This window comes from Muscardinus avellanarius, assembly GCF_963383645.1.
Source record: "Muscardinus avellanarius genome assembly, chromosome: 3".
Lineage (NCBI taxonomy): Eukaryota > Metazoa > Chordata > Mammalia > Rodentia > Gliridae > Muscardinus > Muscardinus avellanarius.
Window position 1 is genome coordinate 8,110,051 of NC_137788.1, and position 23,115 is coordinate 8,133,165.

Genomic DNA, 23,115 nt, shown 5'->3' on the forward strand with positions numbered 1-23,115 from the left:
AAATGCTGCTTTTGTTGCAGTGATGGAAACATTTCATTGGTGAAGCAAATATTTAGAGCTGAAAGAAGCGTTTGGGCAGCCAGGATCTGTCAGAACAGAACAGATGCCTGCCTTTCAAAACACAGTGGAGAAGGAAAAAGTGCTACTGCGTACTTGACCGCCGCGGCTGCAGCCACAGTGGGTGAAGCAAGAAAATCGGAACTGCGGGCTGGCTCGCTGCACTCCCAGCTCCTGGACAGGGCCCAGGCCTTCTTATGTCTTGGTTTTTCTCTTCCAGCAAATTGGGATAATTATCCTAAGTGATCTTGTTCACCATCAAGGTTTTTGAGGGGTTGCCCCCCAGATATTTTTGTTCCTAAAAATAAATTTAGTTTATCCTGTTGGATCACATTTATTCCCAGGATTACAATGAAAAGCCTGCCTTCATTCTCTGTCCCCAGCTCCTCTTTACTTACACATATGTGCAGCTGATACGTGTGCGTGTGTATGCACATGTATGTTCCTTTTGTGTGTGTGGTCCTGGGGAGGGAGCGCAGGGGCATTCTACCTTTGAGACGCACTTCCGGCCCTATTTTTTATTCTTTATTTTGGAACAGGGTCTCAAGTGGAGGGCCTCACTAAATAGCTGAGGCTGGCCGTGAACCTGAGAGCCTCCTGTGTCAGCCGCCCAAGTACTGGGATTACAAGCGCGCACCACCACACCTGGCACATACATTCTTTTAAAAGTGATTTATACGCCAGGTGTGATGGCACAGGCTTGTAATTTCAGTACTTGGGAGGCTGAGACAGGAGGATCGCAGGTTCGCGGCTGGCCTCAGCTACTTAGTGGGGCCCTCTGCAATTTAATGAGACCCTATTTCAAAATGAAGAATGAAAAATAGGACTGGGGTTGTAAGTTTAGAGGTAGAATGACCCTGGGTTCAATCCCCAGCACCAAAAAAAAGATTATATATTTATTTAAATTTAGTTTTTCAGCTGATACTAAAACATTGTAAATATTTTAATATACTTATTTATAGGGTACCATTTGATTTGTGTATGTTCAAGTCAGGGTTAACATTTGTTTTTCTTTTTTCTTCCTTCCTTCCTTCCTTCCTTTCTTTCTTTTTTTTTTTTTTTTTTTTTTTTGAGGGTCTGGGACTGGAACCCAGGGGCATTTGACCTCTGAGCTACACCCCCTGCCCTATTTTTTATTCTTTATTTTGAAACAGGGTCTCATTAATTTGCAGAGGGCCTCACTAAGTAGCTGAGGCTGTCCGCAAACCATGATCCTCGGGTTTCAGCCTCCCCAGTGTTGGGATTACAAGGGTGTGCCACCACGCCCAGCTTGTTTGTTTTGTTTTATTTTGTTTTGTTTTTGTGGTACTGGGGATTGAACCCAGAGGCATTCTACCTTTGAGCTATACTCCCAGCCTGATTTTATTTATTTGGAAACAGGGTCTCATTAGACTTATCTGGAAACAGACTCTCTCTAGGTTGATGAGAGTCTCACTATTTGCAGATGCTGTCATCAAGCCTGTATCCTCCTGTCTCAGCCTCCCAAGTACTGGGATTGCAGGCTTGCACCACCACACCTGACTAGGGTTAACATATTTGTTTCCTCAAACATTTATCTTTCTTGCCGGGCGTGGTGGCGCACACTTGTAATCCCCATGCTTGGGAGGCGGAGACAGGAGGATTGTGCAGGTTCGAAGCCAGCCGCGCTGGTTTAAGAGACCCTGTTTCCAAATTTTAAAAAAAGTATAGCCGGGCGTGGTGGCGCACGCTTGTAATCCCCGCGCTTGGGAGGCAGAGACAGGAGGATCGTGCAGGTTCGAAGCCAGCCATGCGCGCTGGCTTAGGAGACCCTGTTTCCAAATAAAAATGTAAAAATAGGTCTGGGAGTGTGTAGCCCAGAGGTAGAAGGGCTTCCAGGAACCCCAGTACCACCACCACCAAAAAAAAAAAAAAAAAAGTATAAAATAGGTCTGGGAGCGTAGCCTGGAGGTAGAAGGGCTTCCAGGAACCCCAGTACCACAAAAAAAAAAAAAAAAAAAAAAAAAAATCATTTCTTTATGGCAAAAACACTCAATCCTTTCTTCTAGCTTGTTGAAATACACAGTACAACTGTGTGTGATGGTGCACTCTGTAATCCCAGTATTTAGGAGCCTTGGCAACTTAGTGAGATTCTATTTTGAAATAAATAAAAAGGAGTGGGGTGTAGCTTAGAGGTAGAGTGCCCTTGGGTTCAATCCCAAGTATAAAATAAATAATAATAATAATATTAATATTGTTAATAATAATAGCAACAACAACAGAAAAGATAGACAGAGCCGGGCATGGTGGCACATACTTTTAATCCCAGCATTCGGGAAGCTGAGACCGGAGGATTGTAGTTCATGGACAGCCTCAGCTTCTTAGGCTCTTTGCAATTCAGTTAGGCCCTGTTTCCAAATAAATAATAAAAAATAGGGCTGGGCCTGTAGCTTGGAGGTAGAATGCCCCTGGGTTCCATCCCCAGTACTGCAAAAAAAAAAAAAAAAGCCGGATGTGGTAGTGCACGCTTGTGATCCCCGCGTAACCCCCGCGCTTGGGAGGCGGAGACAGGAGGATCGCGCAGGTTCAAAGCCAGCCGCGCGCGCTGACTTAGGAGACCCTGTTTCCAAATAAAAAACATGTAAAAATAAGTCTGGGAGTGTATCCCGGATGTAGAAGGTCTTCCAGGAACCCCAGTACCACCGGGGGGGGGGGGGGAGTGAAATTAAGAAAAAGACAGGAAAAAGAAAAGTCATCCTACCATGCAGAACTTTGTTTGGTTTGGGGTTGAACCCAGGGATGTTTTGCCTCTGAGCTATACCCCCAGACCTGTTTTGTTTTCTTTCTTCCTTTATTTCTTATTTTTATTTATAGTTATTTATTTATTTTTGGTGGTACTAGAGCTAGAACCCAGGGGCCTTCTACCTCTGGGCTACACTCCCAGACCTATTTTATATTCTATTTGGAAACAGGGTCTCTTAAGCCAGCTGAGGCTGGATTCAAACCTGCGAGGTCCTCCTGTCTCAGCCTCCCAAGCGTGGGGATTACAAGTGTGTGTCACCACGCCCGGCCTTATTTTTTATTTTGAAACAGGGTCTTGCCGAGTTGCTGAGGTTGGCCTCAAACCCATGATCCTCCCATCTCATCCTTCCAAGTACTAAGATTGCAGGCACGAGCCTCCATGTCGGGCATACCAGCACTTCTTATCCCCTCCAACTATAACTTGGAAGCTGCTGACCAATGCAGAGGTCCCTTGTACCCATTACTGTTTGCCCCAGTCTCTATCTGTTCCTTTCTTCTTCCCTGTGGGGGATCCGTCTAAGCTTTGCTTATTGAAGTGGGCTGGCCCTGTCGGATGGCAGAGGGCTCGGGCTTCCCAGGCTGCCCTGCTTGCGGGGTGCAGTACAGTCCTGATGGGACATCCTGTTCTGCCCCGAGTGAGCCAGGGCTGGGGCGAGTCCCTGCCCCCTTCACGCTCTTTTTCTCTTTTTCTATAAAGCAGAAGAAAAAAGAGAAAGAAAAGGAATAGGAAACAAGACCCACGAATCTCAACTTTTTTTCTAGTTCTGAATTTCTTTGATTGTCAGAAGATCAGGGTTTTTGTTTGTTTTGTTTCTTAGACAACTTTTACTGTTTCTTCTAAAAGAGGAGCAAGGAGCCAGGCGTGGTGGCGCATGCTTGTAATCCCAGTACTTGGGAGGCTCAAGCAGGAGGATGGCACAGGTTCGAAGCCAGCCTCAGCTACTTAGTGAGGCTCTCAGCAACTTAGTGAGACCCTGTTTCCAAATAAAATACAAAATAGGTCTGGGAGTGTAGCCCAAAGGTAGAAAGCCTCTGGGTTCCATCCCCAGCGCCACAAAAAATAAAATAAAATAAAAATAAAAGAGGAGCAAGTTTTAAATATTGTTAAAAGTGTTTATCAGAGCCAAGCATGGTGGCACTTGCCTGTAATCCCAGTACTTGGGAGGCTGAGAGAGTAGAATCGTGGGTTCACGGTCAGCCTCAGCTACTTAGTAAGGGTCCCCTGCAACTTAGGAGACCCGGTATCAAAAGAATATAAAATAAGGGTGTGGCTCAGAGTATAGCCCCTGGATTTAATCCCGATAACACACACACACACACACACACACACACACACACACACACCTCCAGGGCACTTGTGGCGCCTGGCTGGCCGTGTGGCAAGCTGTGTGCCCCTGTGCACTCCTGTAATTATAGCCACTGGGGAGGGTCACCAGCTTTAGGACCCTGTCTCAAAATAAATAAAAGGGCTGGGGATGTAACTCAGGGTTCAAACCCAAGTCTCCCATCCCTGCTTCCCACCACACCCCGCAAGAAAATAAAAGTATCTGTTCGGCTTTTCTACACTTGCATAAACAGGCATTGGGCTTACCTGGCCTTTGGCTGTAAAGCGCAGTACCGCTGTGTGTGTTGCCACCGGCATCAGCCCCAGCCCCGGGCCTTTAAAGGACCATGTTCCCCAGGACTGACTGACTTCACAGCTGCTGCTATGAAGATCTGCTGGGTTAAGAGAGCGCCATTCATGACAGCAACAGTGTTAAGACATTTGCTCCCCTGAAACTGGTGAGCAGATGTCCAAAGTAACTCCTCTTTGTGTTATTTCTAATTTAGGAGGGAGGCTAAGAGGAAAGAGAGACCCCTTTGGACTGTGTAGATCTAAAAATAGACATCACGGACTGATGGGGCCCCTCCCAGCCTTCCATGTGAGAGATCTCAATTTGTGTTACACAGAGGGGCAGCTCACTTCTGTCCTGTCCACCAGTTATACAACTCCCCAGAGGAGCTCAATAAATTTTATAGGAAAGTTTCCTCCTTATGTGGAAGGAGCCAAGCTCACTGCCTGGTGTGTCTGATATAATTTAGGGCTCCCAGGGAGTGTGTCTGCGTGTGAAATAACCTGTCAAAAGCAAACGTACAGACACTTTTTTGATCTTGGTCTATTTGGCCTTGTCACGGGTGCTGCTGGGCGCCCGGCCCTGTGACTCCAGCCTGTCTGCTTTGGAATTAAACTCCCCTCAAAACCAGTTCAGTTCAGTGCTCAGCTGGTCCTTCTGTGCTCCTTTAGTGGTGACTTGGAGCTTGCCTGCCGATGCTCTGGTTTTCACCCGTAACCCGAGGGAACATGGCTGAGTTTCCCATCGCCTCTGTTTCTGCGAGCAGGGCATCCTCCTGGACCCGAGGAAAGCAGCGGTGCCTTCTCCTTAGACTCGGCGTGCGCCGAGCCTGCCAGGCCCTCGTCTCTAAGCTGGCACTGACAGGCACTGCGCCTGGCGTTTTACTCCGTGATTTATACCCGGAGTGTGGCTGGGTGCTATCCAGTGTCCTTTTGTCTTTGTGCCTGTTTCCTTCTGCATTTACTGTATTTAAAGGGTATGCGCCTTTATGGTTCACTGGGCCAAGGAGAGGATCGGCGCAGGTTGTAATGAGAGGTCCCCGGCGCTCCGCGCTCAGATGAGAACCTCATTCTTGGGTGGACAGCTTTCTTCCTCTCGTTGGCTGGCAGGAGGCAGCGTTTTGCTGCTTTTTGAAATAGCATTTCTACCTAACGGGTTTTGGAAGGGTACTGAGAGGACATTCCGTCTCAGGGCACGCCCGTCAGCAACTTTTCTCCTGCTGTTTGAACTTCCCTCACTCCCGTGCTGTTTGTAAATTTATATAGCACTCTCAAGATGGTGGGAGGCCCCCCCCCCAGATCAGTTTGTATAGAGACTTTCATTCAGGTGAATGTTTGGAATTAGTTTTCTCAAAAGCTGCTTTTGATGCGTGGGAATAGTTAATCAGCGGAAAAGAAACTGTTTGGCTTATTTGCTTAATATTTTAGCCAAGTAAATTAGACAGGTTGGGGGCCTGGGGGAGGGGATAAGAAAGTGGGTGGGGGCGGCCCCATAAACAAGGTGATATATAATATTTTTTTTGTTCTCCTTTTAAATAAATACCGATCAGCTTTATGTTCAGAGACAATAGGAGCCGTTGGCTTAAATTTGCAGTTTACTGTATTTATGGCTGTAATATCAAGGTGCTGCCGTCGTAATTTCATGCCCCAATGAGAAGAGCAAGGTCGAAGCAAATGCTTCCATCGGCATCTGCTCGCACACTAACTCATAAACAAGGCCCGGCTGGATCAGGTGGCACGGAATAATACAGGCTAATGAAATACAGCACTGCTTTCCATTACTGTTAGTTTTTACAGTGTCGTCATTACGTGTAATTTATGTTTAAAAAATTCAATTTTATACAAGGCACTGGGAAATAGGGGTCTACAGGTCATCCGACGACTTTTAGAGGCTCTGAGAGTCCTTATTGTACTCTCCTGTTCCAACAAAATGTTCATAAAATAAAATAAAAAGACTTTTTCCCTTTCTCCACCCCAAGCCTCTGCTGAGAGAGTTGATTTTTCTTTTAATTTGGGGAGTATTTTTAGCACCTGTCTTCTCCGCCTCATCTCCCCGTGGAGTGTGCCAGGGCAGATAACGAGTCGTGTTCTGAGAGAGGTGACCCGGCTCGGTGTCTGTGAGTCCCAGATGAACTGCCCAAGTCCTGGAGATGGAGGGACTGGGTGGGAGGAAGATGGCCCCAGTCTCCCGCCCTTCCCAGTGGCCTTTCTCTGCGGCCCGTCCTGGGCTGGATGGTGCTGTCCAGCATTCATTGCCCTGCATATTTTCAAACCACTGCTGACCCTCTGTCCTGTCTGTTGTTGGACCTGAAAAAACGCAGAGAACACGGCTGTCCGCTGTCCGCTGTCATCTGTCTTTCTGCTCCACCCGCACAGGGCTAGGCCTGGGGTGGTGCTCGGGCTCTGGGACTGTGTTGAGGTCACCTGTTCTGAGAAGCTCTATCTAGCACAGCCCTCCTTCAGAAGAAAGGCTGTCCTTGAGTGCTGCCTGTTTGGCCTGAGTCCTGGAAAGGGACCCGGTGCAACTCTCTAAGGTTTTGTTTGCATTTTAACAGAAACCTTTAGGGAAAAAAAAAATGGATTTGTTTATCCGATGGGGGATAAAAATAGGCAGGTGTGGCTGCCCTGAGGCGAATATTCAGTTCAGATGGCTGTAAAAGAGGGCTTTATTGATCGATAGGATGTCATTCAGCTTGTTCTGTTTTTTTTTTTTTTAAAGCAGCCCACCCTGGAGAAAGTGTTGGAGAAGAAACCCTCTGCCCAGTGTCTACACAGGGGCAGCAGACATCTGGTAAAGGGAACTAACTGTTCTGGACGTTTTTGGAAGTAGATTGTAGAGAATTGAGCGAACGGGCCCCTGGCATCTTCTCGAGAGGGCTGGGGTCTGCAGGTCAGGCCGCTGCGGCGCTGGTGGGCGGGTGGCGCTCGTCTCAGAGCCGGGGCCTGGTCCTGCTCTTCCTGCCGGCCAGGTCGGTTCCCTCAACCTTCCCTCTCTTGCCTGAAGCTAGTGAGTGCGTTGGGTGACTGAGCGGGATCTTGTGTTCTCTTTCAATAATATAGCTTAATTGTCACTGCTATAGGCTGGGACGGGAGGCGGTAGCTCTTGAAAATCACCGCGTGGCAGAAGAGAAGTTACTGGAAGACCACGTAAATGCTAAGAGTTAGCGGGACAGTTCATGCACACTGCCATCCCAACTGAGAGAAGATTCGTGCTTTCTGAAAAGGGACTGGCTCTTGCAGAGGCAGCAGCTACAGGAAGTCCTGGGTCCGTGGGGAGGGCAGGAGGCTCGCCTGCCCAGCACGGTGAAGCCCTAGCTCCTGTCTGCATCTCAGCCACCGTTCAGTCCCTCTGCTGTTAGATTATTCCTTGCAGATAGCAATCAACTGGAAGGAAGTGTGTGTGTCTAATTTGCATGAGATTATTTAAAACAAAAAAAAAGGTCTGCATTAGTCAGGGTGATGGTAAACAACGCAAAGAGGTGCCTTTTATAATATAGCCGGCGCCTCAGCTTCAGAGCCAAATATAATTCACTTACAATTGGCAGTTTCCTTTATTCTTCCTTTTAACCTTTTGGATTCTGCAAGGTCTCAATCAGAGATCTGCACTGTTTATCTCGGAGGTGGGTGGGAAGATGGGCCCGGGCACCTGGAGGCTTATGTCTGGGTTCTAGGGTCGTCTGTGCACCAGATGACCGGGTGGGTAACTAGGTGTGACATGGGGACAGCTGGGCAGCCCACTTAGTCCGTGAGTCGCAGAGGAGCCGCCCGAGTCCTGGAAATGAGTCCTGAGGCTGCCCAGCCTTGCCGCCCCGAGGACGCTCGGGAAGCGTAGGTGCCAGCCCCTCGTGGCGCTGGCATCGGGCTGGGAGTCAGGACCTTAGAACGTGACAAGGGCGCGGACGCGCAGTGTCTTCTACTCCGTTTGAGAAGGGTCCGTTTGCAGCCAGGACCCAGACGTTCGGTTGCTGTATTGTCCCGGTGTCGCCCACACGCCAGTTTTGGGCTCCTCCCTATAGATGGGGTGCCTGGGGTGGTGATGGGTGAGCGCTTTACCAGGATTGAAGACCTGAGACTTCATGTTTCGTGGCTGTAGTGTGGTGGCGAGTCCCCGGGCTGGAGACGGAGTGCCTCGGGTTGTCACCGGCGTTACCGTTCCCCGGGACGAGTGTGGTCTGGGCAGTCTTCACCCTCCTTGGCCCTCGGGTCTCATCTGCTGAGTGAGGGCAGTGACTGGGTTAGTGCTCCAGCTCGGAGATGATATCGTCCAATGAGATTGTTAAAATGCTTATTTTTTTAAGGAAGAAAAATGACTCATTAATTGTAACCAAACAAAACCCTGGCTCTCCCAGAGAACGAGGGATATCAGAATTCCAGCTCCAGTAAATTTAGAGTTATCAAATGATAAGGTCTCCGAGAAACAAGAGCCTGGAAGGAAGTGCGGATGCCCTCTGAACTCAGCCGCACTGGTGGGCTCGGCTGCGGTCATGCAAGGAACATGTTTTATTAGGAAAATAGGCTTCATAAAAGCTCAGGGCCAGAGGGCAGAACAACGGGCAGGGGAGTCCTGTTCCTTTAACCAGCTCCAGCTCTCGGGGCCGTGGCACAGCCGGTAACTTGCTGTATATTTCCCCAGCGTTAAGCATTATCGTACTTGTTTATATTTGAAAGAGCCAAAAGGGAAAATGAGAATGCAACTGAATGCTCCTTTTGGGGAAATTATCCTCATTTGCAGCCCGCAGCTGACACGGCACACGCAGGCCAGGTTTGTCGAATCCTGAGTGTGCCAGTGACCAGCAGCCGTGCTGACGCCGCAGTGCAGCTCTCTCCTCTGGTGGCTGATTAGGAACTGGTTAGGCCGTCTCCTCCGGCACTCACACGGGGTTCCCTTCCACCTAGGAAGAGCAGGCTCGGCTGCCACATGGGGACCGCCTGGAAGGAGTGGGCCCTGCCCCTCCGTCTGGGGTGTCCCGCAGCGTGGCCTGCCTGCTCCTGGCCAGCCCCAAGGCACGCTGCACATGGTCTAGAGCTGCAGTTTCAAATGAGGCAGACCTCACCCACTCAGTGCAAGGAAGAGAAAGAGAGCCCAGGCCCTTCTCGCAGAGTCCAGGCGCTCCCTCGACCAGTTGCGGAAGGGCATGAGAAGTTGGAGGGATGGCTGTCGTCAGCTCATGCCAATATGGCGCAGGGCCGCTCCGCACTCTAGAACACTAATGTGCACTGTCTATTAGCCCCTAGGCTCAGAGTGCCAGGCTCCATGCTTTGAAGACGCTGATCCTCAGAACCGCTGCCTCCTTCATCTCCCCCCAGGGGCAGGTGTGCCATGCTGTGGCCTCTAATGGAGAGCTGCCGGCCAGATGGGGGAAAGCTCGGCTCTGGTTTAAAAGCTGTGTTGCGGCTCGGCCGGTGTTGGGATTCCCAGAACAGCGCGGGCGGGCGGGTGGGCGGGCCGGCCCGAGTGGCGCTCTGCAGCCCCGAGCGACCTCCCTGTGCCTGGCCCACTCGCCGTGGCGGGGCGCTTTCCTGGGCTCTGAGCCTGCCCGAGGGGGCCCTGTGGGAAGGTTTTTCTCATACCTGGGCGCCACACTTCATTCCTGTCCTGTGGGTTGGTCGGTGCCCTCCTCCTCCACCCACGAGTCCAAGTCCCCAGTCAGCCCCAGACCTGCTGAAATAGCCCCGCCCTGTGCCCGCGGAACAGGGTCTCCATGGGGGCTCACTGCCTTACACTCCTCCCCGGGCACATCCTCTCCACATGTTACAGCCACTGCAGATGGCGCCCTGCTATTTCCCCATGTCCCACGTGCAGTGTGGTTTAGAGTGTTGGGAAGATTAAAAAAAAAAAAAAAAGGGAAGAAAAACTAGCCAAAGGCGATCTCGGCAGCCTATGACAGGCTAGAGCAATAATCATCTCCAAGTTTGGGCCTGGCCTTGTTTTGATCTGTTTTCTTGTTTTATTTTCTTCTTTACATTCTGTATCCCATTCATACTAATCACAGTCAGTCCTGATTTTTCTTTTTATTTCTGCATTTGTCATAAAATAAAGCAAATTATTCCCGTCTTCGGAAACGATCTAGACTAATTAGTCGTCTCACCCAATAATTAGTTTTTTGTTTCCCTGTCTGTTTTCATGCATTATTGTTAGTTTTTTCCCCTCTTTTTTTAACACCATTACAGATTAAAATGAGCCACATTTGCAGTTGATGGTATCTGTTTTCAGGGGAAGAATGGAGAATTGCAGTACGGAGCGACTTCAAAAGCAGCAATAAACTCAAGGATAAATTAAGGAAATTGAATGAGCCACATTTGGAAGCAGTGTTGAGGCTAATATTCTGTCGCTTAAGGTTAAATTGCAACTGAGAGAGGTTCTGGAGAATCCGAAATCGGGGAGGCAACAGTTTCCTGGGATGCCAGGCACTCTGTGGCCGTAAGGGCCTTTTCTCAAGGACGATTCTGTTGCAGCCGCGGACCCTGGCGAAGGCGCTCACCTGCTCTCCTGTGCTCTCTCCTCAGGGCTGACGGACGAAGAGATTGACCTGGCTTTCCAGCAGTCGGGCACCGCTGCCGAGGAGCCCTCTTCCTTGGGCCCGGCCACGCAGGTGATTCCTGTCCAGTCCCCTCACCGCACCGCGCAGCCATACAGTAAGTCCCCGCTCCAGCTCCAGTTCCAGCTCTAACCGCGGCAGGGATTCAGGATGCCGGCTGAGCCGTGTTTGTTTCCTGGATTCAGCAAACCGAGAGGAACTGGGTTTTTGGAAAAATCTTGGGCTTTTCCAAAAGAACCTAACACACCCAGATCCTCTCCTCAACAGACTTCTAGGAATGTGGCCAAGGTTAAAGAAGGAACAGGGGCCGGAAGAATCGCACTGGTGGCCCTGCTTCCTTGCTCCAGTGACTGAGAGGACCCGCGGCATCGGTGGTTGCTTCTGTCTTGCACACCAGGGCTTTTGAATGTTACTCTTTCCCCAAGAACAGCGCCGCCGATTCTCCTTTGTTCACCGAAGCAACTGGCCTCATTTTACTTTTTAATACTTTTGTGGGTGTCGTCTAGCGTCTCCTTTGCTCCCGCCCCGTCCTTCACGTAGTGGCAGGCTGGCAGAGAGCCTGGCATTCGACGGGAAGGTCCTTCTCGAACATTGTCTTTAACTAGTGCGCACGATCAAGACCATGAGAGGGTTTGGTGTTTTTAAATGAAAGCTGTCATGGTAATCTACTAGTAAATACGCACCTCCAAAATACAGCCAGAGCCCTTTTTAATTCATTTATAAATTATTATAAGTGATCTGAGCAGGTTGAATTGACTCCAAAGCTGCAGAAAATAGCTCAGTTTTGTTGCTTTAACGTAACCCAGCATTATTAGCTCCATTATCTTTCAAAATGACATTTCTATAATTGTCTTCATTTTAATTGTCTCTATTAGAAGTTTTATTTTTTCAAAAATAATATAAAACAGCATTAGATACAAGATTTTAAAAGGTGTATTTTTAAATGATAAGTTCATTTGGGTCCCTGAACACCTGGTCTGAAGCCACCTCTCTCGCTTCGCCGCGGTTTTGACCTGGCTCTGCGGCAGGGCCGCCTCCCCTGCAGCCTGGCCGGGGCTTGCTGTGTGTGCCACAGAGCTCACATAGATATCCCCTTTTTTGCTTTCCAGATGAGGCCAGGTGGGGGGCCAGGGCACACGCACTCATCTACCCAGCAGGCCGCTGGCATCACGACCTCCGAGGCCTGATGAGCAGAGCCTCCACGGCGAGCCTCGTGCTGGCTCTGGGTCGGTACCAGCCACGTGTCAGCGTGGAGCGTGTCTCTTTCTTGGCCAGCACTCTGTCAGTTCGTTGTGCTTACTTTGGGCCCGAAACCTACTTTCTGTGTTTCTCTTTAACCAAAGACTAGTCTCCACACTTTTTTCTTAGTTGTGTCCCTGGGCCCAGCCGCTTAATGGGATTTGTCGAGGACAGGCAGTGGCAGCTGGGGTGCGGGCTTTTCTAAGATGCACATCTGTTCTGTTCTGTTCCAGCTGTTTCCTCCCATGGCTTAATACCAAACAGGTCTCTCGGCTACTTGGAAACTTCTTGCTCAGAGCAAGTTGCTCTGGTTGGTCACAGAGCTGGCCTAAAATGGCGTGTTCTGCCTGCTTTCTGGAAGCAAAAGGGTTAAAGTGCTAGTCTTTCTGAAAGAGGCAGAAGAATCCCGAGGTGGGGAGCCCCAGGAGGAGCGGGCATTGAGTCATGTGGATTGCTCTCCTGTCCAGATGGTTGAGGGAAAGCATTACACGCTAGGTATTTAGGTAGGAGTATTTTTGAGTCTCCTAGCCCTAAAAATAAAATACATCTTCTTAGAGATGGTCTTCTTCCTGCTTTGACACTAGTATAAAAACAGTGGCAGTGGTGATTTTAAATCCCTGAAGTTTTCAGCTGCCCCGTTGGGCTCCGCTCTCCTTGTACCGTTACACGCTCCTCGGCTCCGGGGGACGCTGCGTCTTCACTTCTGTACTTTTGCCAAGAGGTGTCAAAACTGCTTAAAAAAAAAAAAAAGCTTGATTTTGATTAATATAGAGAAACAAGACTTTGCCTGACTGATAATAAAACTGATAAATGACATTTGAATTACTTGTAGCGGTAATTTATTACATAAAATATCTTTTATTTGACATGCGATTAGTTGCTAGAAGCATCACTCAATCTGACTAGTTTAAACATGCTCTAAAATGAACCCCAGTAAAAACCAGGGCTGTCGGCTGCTGGCGTTATGAAATATACTAATCCTGGAGTGAGGAAAAAATCTGACTTTAAATATTTAAATGATTAATTGGGTTTATATATTTTTTTACCTTTCTAACCCCCTTAATTACAAGCAAACTCAGGGGAGTTTCTGAACTAGGTGTGCAATCTGCATGCTTATCGCTAAGGCATTGTCTGCATCCCGGAAGGATTTATGGCCTCTGTTCACGTGTGTTCCTGCCGATTTTATACCCCAGTCCCCAGCAGCCCTTTCCTTCCCGTTCCTTGGCTTTTTAAGGACATTCCAGCTCTGAGCCCGAGCCTAGAAAACGGGATTCCCTGGGCCCAGCCCAGATGCCCAGAGTCAGAGTGGAGCCACCCCGGGCAGGGGCATCCTGGCCGCCGCCCCGTGGCTCCTGCCAGGTCTCTGCTCTTTGGCCAGTGTGGTTGACCTTGGGATGTCAGTGAGCGCCAGTGTTGGCCAAGGGCATGGGGACCCACCCGAGTGGTGCCAGCTTGGTGCCCCGTGTTTACTAAGCATCCGCCACGCGCTCAGAACTGCACCATGTGAGAGTCAAAGCTTGATCTTTTAAAATCTCGCAGGCTCTTTGGGAAAGATAAGATAAACCCTTTAGAAAAAAGATAATAATATAAGACGCTGTGATTTAATGCCAAAATTAATTATACAGACAAAAAATACCATGAGATTACAGAAAAGAGAAAAATTAACGTGGCTAGGGAGTCTTTGTCAACGTGGCAGGAGGCTGACGCCAGGGAAGGGTGTCACCTGGTGTGGATAAGCCAGCGCGCTCAGGGCTCACCCATCCGCCCGAGTCTCCAGTTCAGAGTCACCGTAAGAGTTACATCTGTTGCTCAGTTTTAAGTTTTTCTGGGTGTTCCACACCTGGCATCACGGGACCACATGGAGGCGGTGGTTGGTGAGGGGAGCTGGCCGCCTGTTCATCCCCGCGCGGTCCCATGGTCCCGTAGTCGGTGCGTGTGCGCGGGCCCAAGCGTGGCCCCTGTGGCTGCCCGGCGGCCTGGGCCTCTTCCCTCAAGGAGCTTTGAGATAGGAGGAGCCATTATAAATTTTGCAGGGCAATAATTTGTTTCTCAGCCTGAATACTTTCCTCACTGTCTTTGATAACACTTGGGGCCTCTTCAAAGACAGACCCCAAACCTCTGCTTGGTTGCCTCCTCTTAGAGTCGGAGGTGAAGGCCTGCTGCAGTGAGGGGCTCCAAGCCGTCCGTTAGGAATCCCGAGGTTCCTTCTCGCTGGGCTTCTTTTATAGCCCTGCTGGTAACTATACTTGTCCCTGTTTGGGTGGGGGAGAGGAGACTGGCTTGGAGCCCGGGGCACCCTACCTCCAAGCAATATCCCCAGCCCTTCTTTTGTTTTGAAACAGGGTCTTGCTGGGTCGCTGAGGGTCCCACTCAATTGCAGAGTCTCGCCTCAAATTTGCAATCCTTTGGTCTCAGCCTCACAAGTACTGGGATTTCGGGTATGTGCCACCATGCCTAGCATTGATTATTTCACTGAGCAAGTGTTTTTTTTTTTTTTTTTCCTTTTTTCTTTTTTCTTTTTTTTCCGTACTGGGAATGGAACCCCGGAGGCATTCTACCTCTGAGCTATATTTCCAGCCATATATTTTTTTTTTTTTTAGTCTTTATATTTGTGAAACAGGGTCTCACTGAGTTGCAGAGGGCCTTACTAAGTAGCTGAGACTGTCCGCGAACTGCGATCCCCCAGTCTCAGCCTCTGGATGCTGGAATTACAAGCGTGGGATTACAGTGCGCCACCACGCCTGGCAGCAAGTGTATTATTATTATTAGTAGTAGTACTGGGTATTGAATCCAGGAGCATTCTACCCCCAGCCCTATTTTTTTATTCTTTTTTATTCTTTTTTTTTTTTTTTTTGCAGGTCTGGGGATGGAACCCAGGGGCATTTGACTTCCAAGCTACACCCCCTGCCCTCTTTTCTTAGTCTTTTTATTTTTGAAACGGGGTCTCGTTGAGTTGCGGAGGGCCTCACTAAGTAGCTGAGGCTGTCTGCGAACCGTGATCCTCCGGTCTCAGCCTCCCGAATGCTGGGATTACAAGCACATGCCACCACGCCTGGCTTTTTATTCTTTATTTTTGAAACAGGGTCTCACTCAGTAGCTGAGGCTGGCTGTGAACCTGTGGGCCTCCCGTCTCAGCCTCCCAAGTACTGGGTGTATAAGCGTGCCCCACCACGCCCGGCTCAAGTGTTTTAATATAGAATGCCTGCCGTGTGCTTGGTTCTGTGCTAGACCCTGGAATGAAAAGATTGATAAGGGTTTCCATTACTTAATACCTGAGTTAATCAATTTCTAAATAGAAAAGGTTTATCTTGGCTCTCAGTTTCCATCCATTCTGGGTGGCCCCGTTGCTTTGGCCCTCTTGTGGGGTGCCGGACGCAGTAACGAGTACATGGCAGAACAAAGCAAGTCATGGCACAGCCAGGGAGAGAAAGGAGGGACACGGCCCACCACTCCCTCCGAAGGCGCGCCCCAGTGACCAAGCACCTCCCCTGATCCCCCCTTAAAGGTCTCACGTTTCCCAGTAGCACCTGCCTAGGGCAGAGGTCTCTAGAACATGGGCCTCTGGGGACATTTAAGACCCAGACCATGGGGCTGGGGTCTAGCTCAGCAGTGGAGGCCGAGTCTCTGGGCGCAGTCCCCAGCACTGCAGGGAAGAGTAAAACGCTCCAGAGGACTACAGCAGCAGGCCCGGCCGCTCTCTCCACTGGCTCCACGTAGAGGGAAAGGCCGCTGAGCATGCCCAGGCGGGAGGGGGCAGAGAGGGAAGGGCCGCTCCAGAGAGCAGCGGACAGCCGCGCAGACTTGCGCTGTGTGATGGCCCCCAGCGGCTCTGGGAGGTTGAGTGCTGGGACACCCAGGGACGTGGGAGGGGGAGACAGAGAGTCATGACGTGGCAGGACAACCCAGCACCAGATGCTTCACCTGGAAGTGCACCGTCCAGTTGGCGTTGAAGCCCTGCTCCCAGCGCGACCACATTAGTGGCCCAGTGTTAAAATCGGCCCTATTGCCTTTGGACCTCTTTGGGTGCTTGGCAGCCCCGCGGCAGACTGGGTGCCAGGCCGTGGTAGGGAGCACAGGGCCTGCCTTCAAGAGGCCGCCGCTCGTGTGGACGGAAGCCCCGTGCTCGGGGGAGGATGGAGACTGACCGGCCATCTGTTACGGTGCGCAGGTTGAGAGGAGTCCATTTCAGAATTCAGGAACAAAGCAAACCCCAGCCGGGTGACCTAGGGGGGCTTTGGGAGGAGGCAGAACCCGAGCTGCCTTTGAGGGTCAGGGAGTCACATTGGACCTAAGACAGCAGAAGGATCTCTCTGTGTTCTGTGAAGGAGGGTTGTCCAGGCTGCCGTGGGGGCGGCCTGGACGGCTGGCGGCGGCGGCCATCCTGAGGTTCAGCCTCTGCTCCAGCTCCTCCGTCCTGCCTGCCGTCAACCCGCGGCAACAGGAGGAGGGAAGGAAGGAAGGGGCCGAGCCGCCTTCCAGAGACGCCTCCTGGAAGTTGCCCTGCCACGTCCAGTTCCTCTCTGCCGTGGGACTCGTCTCACGGACGTACCTGTCTGCAAAGGAGGCTGAGAAACACAGGTCTCGTGCGGGTGGAGTGTGACTCAGCTTCCCATGAGCCGTATGCAAGCTCAAAGCATGGCTAAGCTCAGGACGATGGGTGAGAGGGTCACGTGACCAGCTCCAAGGGCATCTAGGAAGTTTTAGCTGGTAAATTAGGCAGGTTTAGGATTGATTGTTCATTTTATTATTACTCTTCATAACTCTCATAAATGGGTATCGTGTGTGTGTGTGTGTGTCACTGGAGGTAGAAGCCAGGGGCTTTCTACCTCCAACCTACTCCCCTACCCCATTTTACCCCCTTTGGAGAGAGTCTCACTAGGTCACGAAGAGTCTCGCTAAGTTGCTGAGGCTGTCCTCAAACCCGTGCTCCTCCTTTTTCGGCCTCCAAGTCCCGGGATCGCAGACCCGCGCCGCCACGTGCAGCCTGCTGTATCTTCTTGTATGAATCCGGGATTGCGGGCAGGTTCCAAGGTTGCGTGGAGTGCTCTTTCTCGGGCCTCACTTCTTCCCCTGGCTCCCAGCTGCTGGCTGAGCAGCAAGAGGCCTGGGACCCCGCACGCTGGGCAGTTTCCTCAATCACTGCAGCCTTCCTCGAGCGCTTTTATTTTTTAACATTATGAGCATACTTTTTATTTTTCTAAATCGGCTTTATTGAGGTATCGTTTGCATAAAGTAAAACACACCCACTGTAATTGTTCCATTTGAGTTTTGACAAGCGTGCACACCCATGGTACCATCACCACACTGTGGAATGTTTGCAATATTCCAAAGACTCCCTGGTGCCCCGTTTCCAGTCAGTCCTCCCCCCTCCAGCTTCCAGGACAACCACTACTCTGCTTTCTCTGGCTACTTATTAGGTCTCTCTTTCCCTGAGATTTATATAAATGGGATCGCATGGTATGTTCACTTTTATGTCTGGTTTCTTTCACCCAGCATGATGTTGCGGGTTGGCCAAGTTGCTGTGCGTACCAGAAGGCCCTTCCGTTTTATTATCGCGTGGTGTCTGTTGTATGGACACACCCACCAGCGTCGATCCACTCCCACTTGATGGGCTGTGGGTTACCTCCAGTTTGAGTGATGGGTGGCGAGCAGCACTCTTGTGAGCGCTCGGTACAAGCTTTGATGTGCTCTTTTCCTCCTGGGTGAGTGCCCAGGGGCTGGATTGCTGGTGTGTGTGTGTTGTGCGTGGCTGATATGAAGCTGTTTTCCAGAGTGGCCGGGCTAGTTTACCTTCCCGCCTGCCACTGGGGTTCTGTCTCTCACCAACAGTTGGTTTTCCCGGTCTTTCTAATTTTAGTGGCTCTAATTAAGCGTGTAGAGCGGTGTCTCCTAATATCTCGGGCTTACCCTTCTGTGCTCACTAGCCAGGCTGAGCAGCTTTCTGTGTTTATTGCTCATTTGCATATCTTATTTTGTGATGTGTCTGTTCCACTCATCTGCCTGTATTAGTTGTCTTCTTTTTTTTTTTTTTTGGTGGTGGTACTAGGGATGGAACCCAGGGGCATTCTCCCTCCGAGCTACACCCCCAGCCCTATTTTTTATTCTTTATTTTGAAACAGAGTCTGGCTGAGTTGCAAAGGGCCTCACTAAGTAGTAGCTGAGGCTGTCCGCAAACCACGATCCTCTTTTCTCAGCTTCCCAAGTACTGAAATGATCAGCGTGGGCCACCAGGCCTGGCTTATTATCTTCTTATTGACCTAGAAGAGTTCTTTATGCACCCCAGATTCAGGGCCTCCTTCATAGACGTGTTATGAGGAGTTCTGCCGAGCCTCTGACCGAACTTTGTTTTTTCTGACTTCAGCTTGGAAGGATCAGGAAGTTATTTCTTTGCTTTTGGTAACATCTTGGTGGGTAGGAAAAGACCTTTTTTTTCCCCCCCACTTCTATTGGGGATTCAACCTAGGAGCATTCTGCCTTTGAGCTAAACCCTCAGCCCTTTTTTTTTTAATTTTGAAATGAGATCTTACTAAGCTGCTGAGGCTGACCTTGAACCTGAGATCCTCCTTTCCCGGCCTCCCAAGGACTGGGATGACAGGCGTGCGCCACCATGCCTGGCTTAGGCTTTTTGTTTTTAAGTGTTGCCCTTTTTTGGGGGGTGGTACGGGGGGGGGGTTCCTGGAAGCCCTTCAGCCTCTGGGCTATACTCCAAGACCTATTTTATACTTTTTTGGAAACAGAGTTTCTTAAGCTAGCCCGGCTGACTTCGAACCTGTGCGATCCTCCTGTCTCCACCTCCCAAGTGCGGGGATTACAAGCGTGCGCCACCACGCCCGGCAAATGTTGCCCCCCCCTTTTTGTGATACTGGGGTTCCTGGAAGCCCTTCTACCTCTGAGCCACACTCCCAGACCTATTTTATACTTTTTATTTGGAAACAGGGTCTCCTAAGCCAGAGTGGGTGGCTTCAAACCTGCGCGATCCTCCTGTCCCCGCCTCCCAAGCGTGGGGATTATTTTTTTTAACCTCTGGGCTGTACTCCCAGACCTATTTTATATATTTTTTTAATTTGAAAACAGGGTCTCGCTAAGTTGCTGAGAGCCTCACTCAGTAGCTGAGGCTGGCTTCGAACCTGCGCGATCCTCCTGTCTCAGCCTCCCAAGCGCTGACAAGGCTTTAATTTTGATGTTGCACTCCTTCCTCTCTCCCTCCTTCCCTCACCCTTCCCCAGTCGTGGTTTCGTGTCCTCAGAAGCGCTTGCCTCTCCTGAGGGAAAGACTTAGTGCCGTGTCTGGTCTAGCAGCAGCAGCTTTGCCATGTTGGTGGTGTGCGGCGGGGTGCAGGCCGCTGGCTCGCTAGCCAAGCACTCTCCCCTGACACACACCTCTGGCCTTGTGGTGTAAGCGCTTCCGTTTAGGTTTGTGACTCATTCTCAGTTACTTTTCATGTATGATGTGAGCTGCCGGCCAAGGTTCATTTCTTCTGTATGGGCATCCACCGTGCCAGCACCTTATGTTCAGGAGGTTGTACTATTGAGCTGCTTGTCTGTCTGCTGCTCTCTCTTTTGCAGTACTGGGGATCTAATTCAGGGCAGCTAGGTAAGGAATTTACCACTGAGCTACACCCCAGCCTCAAACCTAAACCAGCCTCCCCCCGCCCCCACTCTGTCTCTGTCTCTGTCTCTCTTTTCGGGTGTGGGTACCGGGATTGGACCCAGAGGCATCCTGCCTGAACTATACCCCCAACCCTCCTCCTCTCTCAACCTCCCAAGTACTAGAATTATCCATTCTTTTTTTTTTTTTTTTGAAAAAAAAAAAAAAAAAGCACAAAACACAAAGCTATTCGCCAGGCACAGTGGAGCACGCCTGTACTCTCAGTACTTGGGAGGCATCACAGGTTTGAGACCAGCCTCAGCAACTTAGTGAGACCCAGTTTCAAAATAAAAACAGAGCCGGGCATGGTGACACACACTTGTAATCCCTGCGCTTGGGAGGCAGAGACAGGAGGATCGCACAGGTTCGAAGCCAGCCGTACTGCCTTAAGAGACCCTGTTTCCAAAACAAAAAGTAGAAAATAGATCTGGGAGTGTAGCCCGAAGGTAGAAGAGCTTCCAGGAACTCCAGTACCCCCACCACACACAAATAATAAATAAATAAATAATAAAGATATAAAAAGGGCTAGGGTGCCGGGTGTGGTGGCGCACGCTTGTAATCCCCGCACTTGGGAGGCGGAGACGGGAGGATCGCACAGGTTCGAAGCCAGCCGCGCTGGCGTAAGAGACCCTGTTTCCAAATAAAAAATATGAAATAGGTCTGGGAGTGTAGCCCAGAGGTAGAAGGGTTCCATCCCCAGTACCACACACACACTCACACTCGCACACATAGGTCTGGGGTGTGGCTTAGTGGTAGAAAGCCCCTGAGTTCAATCCCCAGCACCACCAAACAAAACGAAAGCGATTCAAGTGTGTTTTACACATCTTGGAACTCCTGTTTCAAGTGGACAAGTGAGTGACTTCTCGTAACTTCTGGATGGTCGGTGAGTGAGTGTGCTGCAGAGCCTCTCACCCCGGTAGGACCCTTGGGGCCCGTCTTCCACTAATCCCTATTCCTCCTCCAGCTCCAGGCAACTGGGGATCCACTTTGCATCCCTATGCGCTTACTTTTTCTGGGCATTCCTGGTAAACACTCAGCCGGTGCTTGGCTTCTTTAACTGATTCCAGGTTCCCCTGCTCTAGCAGGCATCAGACCGCATGGACTTCATGCCGGTCACCGCCTACTAGTGTGGGACGCCCGCCTCGCCCGTCTGCGCGCCGGTGGGGCGCGTAGAGAGCTCCCGCTCTGTGCTTTGGTCCCGGCTTGGTGCTTGCTGGGGTCACTCGGAGGCAAGAGCTCCAGCCTGAGCTCTGTCTCCAGCCTGAGCTCTGTCTCCAGCCCTGAGCTCTGTCTCCAGCCCTGCCTCCTGCTTGGCTAGCATGGTCATCCGTGTGCATCTTGTGGGGGCCTTTGCTTGGTCCTCTTGGGTCCATGCTAGGAGTGCGACTGCTAGATGTGGTCGTTTTGTATTTCTGGGTCTTCCCAGAAATACAGAATTATTTATTTTTTGGTCTTCCTTCACACTCCTTTCTCTCTCTCTCTCTCTTTTTATGGTACTGGGGGTGGAACCCAGAGGCTTTCTACCTCCGGGCTATACTCCCAGACCTATTTTGTATTTTATTTGGAAACAGGGTCTCACTAAGTTGCTGAGAGCCTCACTAAGTAGCTGAGGCTGGCTTTGAACCTGTGTGATCCTCCTGTCTCAGCCTCCCAAGCGCGGAGATTACAAGCGTGCGCCACCACGCCCAGCTCACTCCGTTCTTTCTAATCAGCTCTTTTGACATATGTCTTACATACAATAAGGCTATTTTTATTTTATTTACTTGCCCTTTTTAAAATTTTTTATTTTGAAACAGTCTCACTAAGTTACCATGTACTGACCTCAAACCTGTGATCCTCCTGTCTCAGCACAGGGATTATAGGTGTGTGCTATTATAATCATCAATTTTAAATGTACAGTTTGGTAAGTTATACAGATGAGTTTTAATTAACTTAGCCAATGTAACTCATACTTCATTCACAGTATAGAAACTTTCTGTCGCCCTGAAAAGTCTCTTGTGCCCTCTATATCAGTTTTCCGTCTGCCCATCCCCCCAGGCTCCGCCCTGTCAATGGAATCTTTGTGTTTGGTTGCTTAGCACAAGCCTTTGAGAGTAACCCATGTTGTGAGGTACACGCGCGCGCACACACACACACAGAGGCATGCACATACATGTTGGTAGTCCATCCCTTTTTATTGCTGGATTGTATTCCAGGGATCTTTTCTTTAAAGGGCTAAATAGCTTAGACATTGAGTCCCCTGTCTTCCTTCGCTCTCCCTTCCCTCCTCCCTTCCCCTACTACAGCCCTTTAAACATGCCCTGGTCTTTCTTAGCTCACAGCTGTGCGACAGTCTGGGTGGGGCTGGCCAGTGTCGTTATCCGTTGACCGGATGGTAGGCACTTGGGTTGTGTCTGGCTGGCGTCTGTTATGATAAAGCTGTTGTGAGCGTTCATGTGTAAGTCTTCGTGTGTACCTCCACTTCCATTTCTCTTGGGGAAGTATCTAGGGGTGGATTGGCTTAGTCACATGTTAGGTTGGTGCTTAATTTTATAAGAAACCACCAAACTGTTTTCCAAAATGGTTATACCAACCAATTTGCATTTCTGTCAACAGTGTGTAAGAGTTTTAGTTGCTCCATATCCTTGCCAGAATTTGGCATTCTTATTTATTTATTTATTTTAGAACTGAGGATGGAACTCAAGGGAATTCTACCTCTGAGCTATACCCTTAGCCCTATCTTTCTTTCTTTCTTTCTTTCTTTCTTTCTTTCTTTCCTTCCTTCTTTCTTTTTTTTTATTTTTTTGGTGGTACTGGGGTTCCTGGAAGCCCTTCTACCTCCGGGCTACACTCCCAGACCTATTTTATACTTTTTATTTGGAAACAGGGTCTTGTAAGCCAGCGCAGCTGGCTTTGAACCTGTGTGATCCTCCTGTCTCCGCCTCCCAAGCACGGGATTACAAGCGTGCGCCACCACGCCCGGCTTATTATTTTGAAACAGTCTCACTAAGTAGCTGGGGCTGCCCTTGAACCTGTGACCCTCTTGTCTCAGCTTCCCAAGTCCTAGGATCACAGGTGCGTGCCATCACACCCAGCTCAGAATTTGGTATTCTCAGTTTTTAAGTTTAGCCATTATATTATGTAATAGAACCTTAATGCACTCTGTATGTGAAGGGAGGGGTCTTAGGGATTGAATCAGGTGTATTCTACCTCTGAGCTACATTCCCAGGCCTATTTTATTTTTTAGTTTGAAATGGGGTCTCACTAAGTTGCTAAGGTGCT

At 49.9% G+C, this 23,115-nt stretch overlaps 1 protein-coding gene across 1 annotated transcript in view; it reads left to right on the forward strand.

Annotated features, from left to right (window-relative positions):
- PEX14 (peroxisomal biogenesis factor 14) overlaps positions 1-23,115 on the forward strand; it is a gene marked incomplete at its 3' end in the record, with an annotated part of 148,201 nt that overhangs the window by 107,218 nt on the left and 17,868 nt on the right. The window contains exon 4 of the mRNA XM_080691281.1: positions 10,937-11,065. Within this exon, the coding sequence (XP_080547407.1) occupies positions 10,937-11,065 (129 nt within the window). The remainder of the gene's footprint in view (positions 1-10,936; positions 11,066-23,115) is intronic.